General features: G+C 45.2%; 1 protein-coding gene across 2 annotated transcripts in view; it reads right to left on the reverse strand.

The window, feature by feature from the left end:
• Positions 1-2,846: 2,846 nt before the first annotated feature.
• LOC108746882 (LIM/homeobox protein Lhx9-like) overlaps positions 2,847-11,047 on the reverse strand; it is a 52,213-nt gene continuing 44,012 nt past the window's right edge. The window contains exons 3-5 of one of the 2 annotated variants that reach the window (XM_018483942.1): positions 7,114-7,257; positions 5,819-5,940; positions 2,847-5,782 (exon numbers count right to left, since the gene is read on the reverse strand). In XM_018483942.1, coding sequence (XP_018339444.1) covers positions 5,508-5,782; positions 5,819-5,940; positions 7,114-7,257 — 541 coding nt within the window. In that variant the 3' untranslated portion in view covers positions 2,847-5,507. Of the gene's footprint in view, positions 5,941-7,113; positions 7,258-11,047 lie in introns of both variants that reach the window. The other variant, XM_018483941.1, reaches the window with a different exon arrangement.

Genomic DNA, 11,047 nt, shown 5'->3' on the forward strand with positions numbered 1-11,047 from the left:
CTCTCATTTATCTTAGAATTTACGTTTTAAGAAACGTTATTTTTGTTATTTGTTCAGTTATTCATAAATGGTGTCACTTTGACACTGAAAAAATGTTGAATATCAATTTAAAATATTCAAATAACGCAATTATGTTACGTCAAATTAACACTCGGATATACTAAAAATTCGACACAAAATTTTAACGAGGATTTGAATTCGATAATTTTGTAACGTAAATACAAAATAATTTTTTATCGTGTAAGATGTCACGGACCGATCAGTGAATCGTATTAGCATCTGAAACAAGAAACGGACTACGAATATTGCCTGATGATCCGCTTTTTCACATTTGTAATCGGTCGTTGCATCGCGGTCTGGAGACATTTCTCGTTTCGGGAGTGCGCTTTGGCGCATCTATTCGGCTTTTGTTTTTAAGAAGAAACAAAAAGAGAAACTCTGGACGAGCAGTGGAGGAGGAGGAGGAGGAGGAGGAGGAGGAGAAGAGGCGAGAACAATCGATACGACACGGCGGCAAGGCCAATCGGACCGCGTTCTATTCGCGGAGCGGCCAATCAAAATGCCTACTACGTCGCCGGCAGGCCCGCTAATTAGACGCCACGTAAATCAGTCCTGAAACTCAACGTTAATTAACACGGGTTTCCGTTGGAGTTGCTTAGCCACCTATTTATCGAACGACACAAACGCAATATGGTCGGACACGTGTACGTCCGTTAAATACCTATCCGACTGGAGAATGTCGGGTCGCCCGCGCGCGCTCTCATCGTCGCGTCGCGTCGGCTTGAAAACCGGCCGTCGCGCCGAAACGAAACATTCGAATCATTCGAATTAATTCAGCCACTTGGGAGGGCGGGCGGTAAGGAATGGTTTCGTGATCGATTTCCCTTTCCGCTTAATGCTAACCAAATTAAACCGGATACTCTCCTCTTCTCTTCTTACCCTCACGATTGTAATAGGAATTTTAACGTTGCGTATCTGCCCAGCGATACGCCGCCCGTCGCTGTACACACCGACGTTCAGCGCACAGCGGTGGTAGTCCTGAAAGAGAATCTGGGATTGCGAAACTGGGACTGGGGAAATCAATGACACCGACCACGGGTGGGGGACTTCCCCGTTTTTCTAAAAACTTGTGATTTTTTATTAATTAATAAATCGTGTTCGCGTACGATTGTGTGTATGCGCGTGTTGTGTTCCATGGGTGTAATTGTATTTTACAAGAGGCCGCGAAACCACATACAGATGTCGGGTCCCGATTACGAAGAGTCCGAGATTAATGAAATAACAAAATTAACTATAGACGCGCGCGGGACCGGGGTCGCGGTCCGCGCGCGTGCCATTCGGCCGGGCCGGGCGGAGCGGGTTGGGGCGGGGAGGGGCGGAGGGGACTTTCCGTGCTCCTCGCGCGATGCGATCGCTTATTCGCTTCCGGGTCCGTGAAGTGCGTTGCCGGGTGCGGTACGCAGCACGCGCCGCCGCGTCGCGCCGCGTCGCTATTTCATTCACGACCATTGCCGTTGCCCGAGATCCCGTCACGAGATCACGCGCTCGAGCTCGGTATGCCTCCTCGTCACTCTCACGACGCTCACTGTCCTTGGACAGTCGCCTCTCGTCGCATCAATCGGAAGAGCGAATCTCGAAAGCCTAATCTGCAATGTGTTCTTTGCTTCTTGTTTCTCTCGCTTTTTATGCTCGTGCCTTTTTCTCTCTTTTGCAATCGTTTTTTTCATATTTTTTTTTTTGTACAATCGCGTTTCTCGTCCCTTCCGAAGTTCATCAACTTTTATCTCGGCCAACGGGAAACAAAGAAACTGGATAAGAGGCGAAAAAGCAAGAAGTAAAAAGTGGTAAAAAAAAAAAAAGGCGAGAGACAAGAAGAGAAGAGCATATTGTAAATTAGACTTTAGCAATCGCTCGCTCGGCGACTAAGCGCCACGTTTCAAACAATTTCGTTGGGATCACGTGCAACAACGAAAAATGAGCGAATAAATGAAGGAAGTGGAAAAAAAAAAGAACGATGCAAAATTTAATGTTATGTACATTCGAGACTCGGGACAATACGACTTATTGGCGCCGAGCGAAACTTCGGATCGATGCGAAACCGACATTTCGTAAGTAATGTATTCCGTCGTCGACGTTACCGCACTCGACGATGCAGGACCAACGGAAAACCATGGCACGTCGCGTATCGGCCGATCGTCCGTGGGATAAACGCGCGGATGCCCCGTTCGCCGTTCGCGCGCTCGATAGTAAATACATAACCATTTATATCACACAAACTTTTAACAATATACAAAATGTACCCTATGTACAAGATTAAATTACACAATTCAACGATGCACAAACCTCAATCCGGCACGCGCCAAACGAAAAGAAACAGGAACGGAGCTGAATAAATTTGTTCCCCCCGATTATTACACGTTCGAATATACAAGCTCTGTCCAATTCTGTATAAATTTCTCAGTCGCAATTTACACAAATTTCCACTGATTTATATATCCGAGAAATGTACTCTCGAAATTCCTTGGAATGAAATCTCACTTCAAAAAATGTGGAGAGTAATAGAACGAAAATGAGAATTAAGAAAATTATTTTCTTTTTTTTTCTTTCTTTTAGGAATTCGTTCGTGCGTCTGGTCGAAAGATCTGTGACAAGCGCCATTGCCCTCTATCCGAGGGCCGATGTCGAAAGAGTTTGTGCATCCTTGACATAATCCTTCAGCGCGACTTCTTGCCCAATCTACATGTACACTTCTGTATATGCCGCTTTTTACCGCCTCCGTCGGCGTCATCGGCTGCAGAGTCATGAAATCGGCTTCGATCCTTGGCGGCGTCGACTAGCGATTGTGATCTCGCAATCCCGGATCGTCCAGATTCCTCAGCGAATCGTCGGATCATCATGACTCTTGAGCGTCGTTTTTCGTGAAATTTCCGTGGTACACGGCCGCATTCCGCTCGCATGAATCATAACGCACGGCGGTGCGAGCTTTCAAGGTGCGAGCGACGCGCTCGATCGGAGATTGTGGCAATGCGCTCGAGAATCGTCATTTCAAATGAGAGCATTTGACGAATGAAACGAGTAACACAGGGCGACCTTGCTCTTATAATACACATTTCACGCCGAAACTCATTCCGCCGCTGAATCCGTTGTACTTTGAGCTTCGAGCACGCCGTTGCATGCCAATGTCACTTCTTGCTCGCCGCGAAGTTATGTCACTAACATGTACGCAACGGGTGCCGGTTCGCGCGTGCCAGTAGCACGCGTTTACTCTTTGAAAATGCTCGACGGACGAACGTAGAGTTATTCGAGAACTGCGACAACAAGGAATCGTTAAGTTAAATCTCGATGAAGGATCGACGCTCTTTCGATCGAAAGTTAGACTTATCGTAACGTTGTGTGTTACTGGAAAACGTACGTTTCTTCAGACAACCCTGTCGATTTACTTTAACAATAAATGCATAATGTAGATTTCGCCAAACGCGAGAGAGAAATGAGAGAGAGGGGGAAGGGGGGAGGAAATAATTGAGCTGTACTCTTTCTCGGGAACAACATCGATTACTTCTGCGCCACATGAAACTTTGTAAAGTAATTATAATTACGACAAAATTTGATTCGGTTGTGCCAACATGGCTGCAGCGAGAGACTTAATTGATATCAGTGATAAGGCAAAAATAAGGCTAATGAAAGTACAATGTAGCGGTTGAAGATGCACATAAATTATAGAATAAAAACTGTTATTACTTGAATGAAAGAAGATGATGTCACTGGACGTTTCGTCTCCCTTCGGAATCATTATCGGCGATCGAATTACAAAATTCAAGAAATCCCTCCTCAGCCATCAGCAAGGAATCACTAACAGGTTGCCGAATTCAAAGTGGCATCCTAAGAGGGATTAATTGATTATGCTATTTCGAAAATGATAAACTCTCAAGGAAGGAAGAGAGAAAACGTAAAAATGCAAGTAAATGGAAAGAGGAAAGGGAGAGGAAGATGGAATGAGAAAGGGGAGAGGATGCTTAACAAGAAGGATTCGAATGATAATTCCGTGTCGTTCGTCTCACCTCGGCACTCAATTAACGATGGCGGGAACAAGGGCCGCCTAATGAGTTTACGAAGCGCGGCGGCGGATCGACGCGGGAGAACGGTGATTTTGAAAGAAAAATAATTTTCTAAGGGTCCAGAACTGCGCGTTGTCGTCGTTTCGCATTTCTCGTTCGATCGCCGTTAAATTATCTCCCTCTCTCTCTCTCTCTCTCTCTCTCTCTTTCCCTCGCCTTCCGGTTGCCATCTTTCTCGCGCGATTAGATCTTCGTTGATCGCACATGCCGAATTTAGCACGCAACACCGTTCCAAGGACGCGTGTCGCCTCCCGAAGTGGCGACAACCAAGAATCGACAGAGCGCGCTCGCGGAAATGTATATATTTATCAATTAAAAAAATTTAGACTAAAATCGTAAATCGAGAATTGAGACAATCTTAATCGTATAATAAAGTAAGATAACACAGAGACTTTTGACGTCAGAATGATCGAGGAATGAGAATGGTATCGAAAGCGGACAGAATTATTTCGATATTTCGCAAACGTGCGAAAAATCGCTTGTTGCAAGTTGCGTTAGTGTCAACGAATTCTACATTTCGCATCCTGTGTCAAGGTAATCGTAATACGATGGCTGCAAAGGATTTTCAAGAAGAGTACTTGACGCCATACTATTGCGGCTGATGATGGATGCACGATGAGTCGTATCTTAAACTTTCTTCGATTCTTTACAATTGAGCAAAGATTATTATTAAGGAGACCGGCGGATTCGTGGCGAAAGTGCTCCTGCAATGCGGTGTCGAGTGTCGTCTCAACTTTTATCGCAGATGCGATAAAACAACAATTCTGATTAAAAGCGCTATCTTGTGCAAAGATAGCGTTCAAATAATGCTGAATTAACGTAAGAATGCTTTCGATATTCGCGACATCGATATCTCGACATTAGTGCGAACCCTTCTTCAAAAGAGTTTGTTATTTTGTAGTCAGTTTGAATGAGAGAAGTTTGCACATCCACTATGTAGAACCAAAACGTTCGCGTTTCAAGTTCCAGAGATATATCCTGTGATTATCCGAATTATCCAAGTTCAAAGACAGTTTTCCCCAGCATCCACGATAAAGTTTCGACGCACTCGACACGTCAACACACGTCAGAACATAAAAACGCTCGGTGTCCGGCGGCGAGAGTTCAATCACGTTCAACATCACGGCGCCGCGCGTGTACGAAGACATTCGATCACCGCGGCAAGTTCAAGTACATTCGGTATCACGGTTCCAAGTCCAGAGACACTCGTAGAGTCGCCGCGATTTCCAAGGGACGCGCTACGCTGGCCTTTTCCCTTCTTTGCGATCCTCCCGAAGAGAGTCTGGGCACGCGACGTTAGGCAAATTAGGCTGGATTCTTCATCGCGACGTCCTTTGGGGGGGAGGGGGGGGGGAAGGGAGGTACACAGTCCTGTTACGGCGGACAGCGGGTCTAATCGCAGGTGTCCTGAGCCCAGGACGACCAGTCCTGATAGCTGGACGCCTGGAGATGCGATTGCTGAGCCGCCAGACCCGGATGCACGAGTGCCATCTGGTGATGGTGGTGATGGTGATACTGATGATAGTGCTGATGACCCGGCGGAGGCGGCGAATAGGGATCCACTCCGACGGCGACGTCCACTACATCTACCTGAGGCGAAGGTACGACGGGGGGCGTCGGCTGCGGAGAGGGTTGCACCTTCTTCGGGCGACCGACCGGGTTGCCGCCTCATTCGCGGCTCCTTCGAGGCCTGCCGACCTTACCTTTCCTAACGGGTGTGCCGCTGTTCCCGCCCGCCGCGGCTGCCGCTGCCGCGACGCTCGACGATTTCACTATCTTGTGCCAGTCAGATTCGCAAATCGGCGAGCCCGATAGTAGGTAATATCTGAAATCGTGAGAAAATGAGTGTCATGTAAAGGCCTACCTCGCCAGACGGGTGGGAGTATGTCCGAAAGTAAGGCTTATACGGATAGATGGACGCAGTGGACGCGCGTTCTGACGAATATGTTTTCTATAAGAGTCGATTACTACCGCATGTGTGTGTGCCAGATGAACTCGTCGGAATAAATTTGTCATTCAAACGAGCTTATTTCTTCGTCTGAATTCGTGTGACTTGCTGAAATGGATATTGAAATTAATCAGTTTGAAAATAGAAGTCTGTATATAAGGGAAAAAGCTTATTACAACCGACATATCTTGCAAGAAGTAGGAGATTAGTCGACGAAACAGCATTTTCCATTTCTTTCTCTTCAAGCAAAATCCTTTATTCGCATATATTGTTACGCAGAAATAAAATTTTTAATAATAAACTTTTTAAAGTATAAATCAATGTCATTCATCTTGTATTATTGCAATACCAATGTCCATTTTTACCAATGTATTGATTAACTTTAATCTCGGTTTAATATATTCTTTATTCCTTTCTAGGGTGCATTCTAAATATCCTCTGCGAGGAAAATTTTACTCGAAATATATAGTAACGTAACATATACTATAGTTAATAATACATAGAAAATCTTTTCTTTGGAGAGAACGTTTTAGAATGTATGTTAGTCCTAATTCTTAGAACTAGAAAAAGATAAAAAGTAAGTTCTAAAGTTAATCTACATTAATAGAAATGGGTATAAAGTCGATATTCCTAGTTCTTACTTCAAGATAGTCTTAATTTTTGCTGAAACGGCACTCTGATTGATTTATAACATCTTAAAACTGTACTTAAGATTAATCTTAAACATAAAACTCGACTATGAATACCAGCTATAGTCGGTTCTTATATTTAAAATCGTCTTAATAATCTGTCGATGTCGTAAGCCAATCACAAAGCCTCATTAGCGTCTTAAGACTATCTTAAAGTAAAACCCAATTATACGAATACCAAGCTCTTAAAATTTCAAACTTTTATATTACAAAACTATATTTCACTAAAATATGTATTTATTGGAACCACCGATCTCTCCCACAGTTGAGACAAATTCGTAAGAGTAAAAGTTTATCAGAACACACGTCCACCGTATCCGTAGTCTGAGAAAGAGGAAGAATTCATGAGCGGAGGACTCACCTGTCGCCGGAGACGAGCTGACCGCCACACTTATTGCAGTTGAAGCATTTCACGTGAAACACCGAGTCGCCAGCCCTCATGACCATTTCGTTCGCGGGTATCGCGTTGCCACAACTCCCGCAGACGCCACTGCTGCCGAACATTCTGCGACAAAAACCAAAAAGATTTCATTCAGATTTGGTTCATTCGATCTCGTGACGTCAACTGATGACTCGCGATATTCCGAACGAAAAACGCATTAATCATCGATGAAAGCGTTCCCGAGAACAGCCGCGCGAGATGTCTGCGACTGTACGGTGGTCGGGGTCTAGAATTATTTTTCGACAATTTCGTCCGCGGAAACACACCGAGTTCGAATATCGCCGCGATGCGACACGACGCGCTCGTATCCTGCGTTAATGGCAGTTAATGTTTGCGAAGCGGTTGTCAGCCATATACCCGTTAGCTCGTAAAGTCGGCTGTTTATGCAGCAATTAGCTACGTAACGATACATAGGTATGTCGAATGGGGATTCGAGGTGAGCGAATCCACGATCTCACATCTCTCTCTCTCTCTCTCTCTCTCTCTCTCTCTCTCTCTCTCCAATGCACGACGGCGTAAGAAGCTCCTCCGTGAGGGAGACGCATCCGACGCACCCGGGTACGTCGCGCACGCACACACTCGGCCGTCATCCCCAATAGCGGATTCAAGAATGAAGCATGAACATTTTGTATGAAATGGAAAGAGATTCGCCGGTCTAACGATCTATCTCGAGCCCCACATAAAATCGTTCCCCCCGAAGTCACGGTATACGTGCCACTGTCAAAATCGAACTTCGCAATTAACGCTAATGGAATATTTAATTAAATCGACTTTTGAAACGCGCGATATAGGTAGTCGACATATTGATGTCTGCGTCGGACTTTACTCCGAGAGCGCGCATAAGGCTGTTACGACGACGGAGCGGATTGGATTTGAGGTTTCTCGTTATTAATTTAATTACCGGCTGACAGTTCTATAATTAAATTGCTAATTTATCTGCCCGGGATCCACAGCTGATCACGCGGCCAGTATCTCGATGATTGCTCCCCCGAATGACGTTTCAATCTTTCCCTTTTTATTCTCTCTCTCTCTCTCTCCTCCCCCCTCCTTCCTCCCTCCCTCCCTCCCCTCGTTTTCCCCTGCTTTTTGTTGTTTTTTCTTTCTTCCCTTTTTATTTTCATTTTTTTGTGGTTTGTCTTCAATCGTTCGCAACGGTTCAATTATAAATGCGCGTTCTCTCTCTTCTGCTGCAAAACGCGGATGCGAACAAGCTGTCCCTGGCTCGGACAATTTTGCCTACTTTTTTACGGCAAGAAAATGGCGATGCGCAAATTTTGAAACGTGTGAGAAACCGTCAGACGCGTATTGTTACTTTCTCGTGTGTAAATCGGCACGCAGTTCGAGAAAGCGAAGTGTCGTATACGCACGGTGTTTCACGCATTAATTAAATACGATGATCGATCATGAGACGCGTATTGTCCGTTTATGTTTTAAATGCGAATAAAAAATTGTCGGGATTGTCGGGAAACCGTTGCTCGAAATATATATTCCGACATATTTATTAATTCAATTATTTCCAACAAATCAATTAACCATTGATTAAAACTTTCGCGCGTTACGTAAGACGTTATAAAAGACGCATCGCTCGTCCCGCACGTGGGCGAGATACTAATCGAAGGATATCGTTTCCTCGGCAAGTTTCAGGCGTCAGGCGTCTCGTAAATGAATCGAAGTGGTTGATTTTAATTGCAATCTCTCTTTATATATCGATTCGGTCGTGTATCTACTTCCGGGCCGAATCGCTCGCGAACTTAACAAGCGGAGATATGTAGGTATGCATCCCGCTTGATCGAATCGCTCAGCGTATTTTCGATTTCTCCATAATTGCTAATTAGAGGCCGACGGCCAAGTCAATCAGCTAGAACGGATAGAAGGAATTATATAGCTGATGATCGAGGATCAGCCATAAAATCTGCTTCTCCTTTCTCCTCCTCCTCCTCTCTCTCTCTCTCTCTCTCTCTCCCCCTCTCTCCGTCTCTCTATCTCGTTCTGGCCTCTTAATCGTCCGACGCCATTACCAGTATCATTATTCACGCGTGTTTTACGTGACCATTCTGGAAAGCTGATGACAAGCAAGAATTTTCGATTATCCGTGAGTCTTATTTATGACAGTCGTAAAAAATGTGCTCAAACAGAGCGCGCAAATTATTCGTTATTTTACTTAATTATCGTTACTTGAAACGAGCCCCTAGCCCCTGGCTCATTAACAGTTTAGATGTATTTGACAACTATATTGATCGCAGCAAACGTGTGATAGTCGGAGCGCGGTTAATTAAAGTGGCTGCGGTAGAATTTTTGCCGTTCCGACATCTGTATAGATCTTCGCCGTAATCAGAACGGTTGTATTAAATTAAATATCGGGTATTCCATCCTAATAGGCTGAGCGAGGAGGCATTCGTGCCCTGCCGGCGGAGTAATTGATCGAAAGTAACTAGCGAATAACGGTTCAGCTCCGATGATGAATGACAACGGACACCGTCTGTTATGATGCGATATTATCACGCGCCGCGCACGGCCGACTAATAACAATCTCTATATATCTTTGATAAAACATTGATCTCGCATCAAGATTTATCTCGCCCGCGTCGCACGGAATCCGTACTGTGTGTAAAACTTAAAACTTAAAACAGTAGGGAAAAAATTTACAGCTAAATATATATTTTAACTCTCTGAATATAGTTAATTACTTCCTGTACTTGTTATTACTCGTACGGTACAATTTACGTTCTATTATGTATATGATCTCTCCTGGAGGAAAACCGGACTCGTTAGAGAATGCGCCGTGAAAAAATACGATTTGCAATTTATACTTCTTATAACCCTCCGCGGCCGGGTGGGTCGCAAAAATTCGGCTATCCACACAATGTAGCCGCTGCACTCCGTAGAAACGTCAAATGCCGAGCCTCGTCGCCCGCGGCGTTTAATAATTTTAATGAGCGAAGTTCACTGCAGTCCGCACTAAGAGAGTAATTGGCGATTACGGCCGGCAGGGCGATCTTTAACGAGCGGTCTACGCAATTTCTAATTAGTTGATTTCACCAATGATAATACGAGTGCCTCGCTCCCCCCCTCCGCCCCCCCCCGCCTTGTCCGACTCCTCTAACTTGATACGCAATTTGCGCGAACGCGGTCCCCCTTACGTTTTAATTGCGACCGACGTGTCAATCTTGCCTGCTCTAACAAGCGTCTCTAAAGGCAGGCGTTTCACGCGTGTACATTCGGGAACGGAGCAGTAATTCGAGAATTCGACGAGATCTCCAGGGACTGATAATTAAGTCAAAATCGATCTATGAAACGAGAATAATCTATGAAACGATGAAATTGATATAAATCTCACGATACGACTTGATTCTAGCATGAATTTGTTGGTAATATTGCACATATGACCGCTTCCACGATTCTCGATTATATCATGACAAGTTATAAAATATAGCGTGACCCTCAATTTCAAAAGATTCGCGAGCAAGTGCGCCCTCCACCCTTACGGATTGCCCTCTCACCCAGGCACCCTCGCTCATTATGCGTGCCCCTTTGCCGCACACAGTGGCGCATACACTCTGCCGCTAACAAGAGGAAATGAGAGAAAGAGAGAGAGAGAGAGAGAGAGAGAGAAAGACACAAGGACGTGCGGGTGCGCGTGCGATGTATTCACACACGGCAAGCGCGCCCCTGTGTGTAGGCGACCCCCGCCTGTTAATGAGTTAGACTACCTTACCCTCGGCACTTTAATTGTCTAAAGCACAAATTGGGCGGCTTTAATTAGCGTAATTATTTGGTTCGTTTGTCCGTTTATCCAAGATCCCTGTATCGAGCGAGGGTCGAGTGGACCGTCCCTCCCTCCCTCCCCCCCCTT

The sequence above is a fragment of the Trachymyrmex septentrionalis genome, unplaced genomic scaffold (assembly GCF_001594115.1).
Source record: "Trachymyrmex septentrionalis isolate Tsep2-gDNA-1 unplaced genomic scaffold, Tsep1.0 scaffold19, whole genome shotgun sequence".
NCBI classification, from domain to species: Eukaryota; Metazoa; Arthropoda; class Insecta; order Hymenoptera; family Formicidae; genus Trachymyrmex; species Trachymyrmex septentrionalis.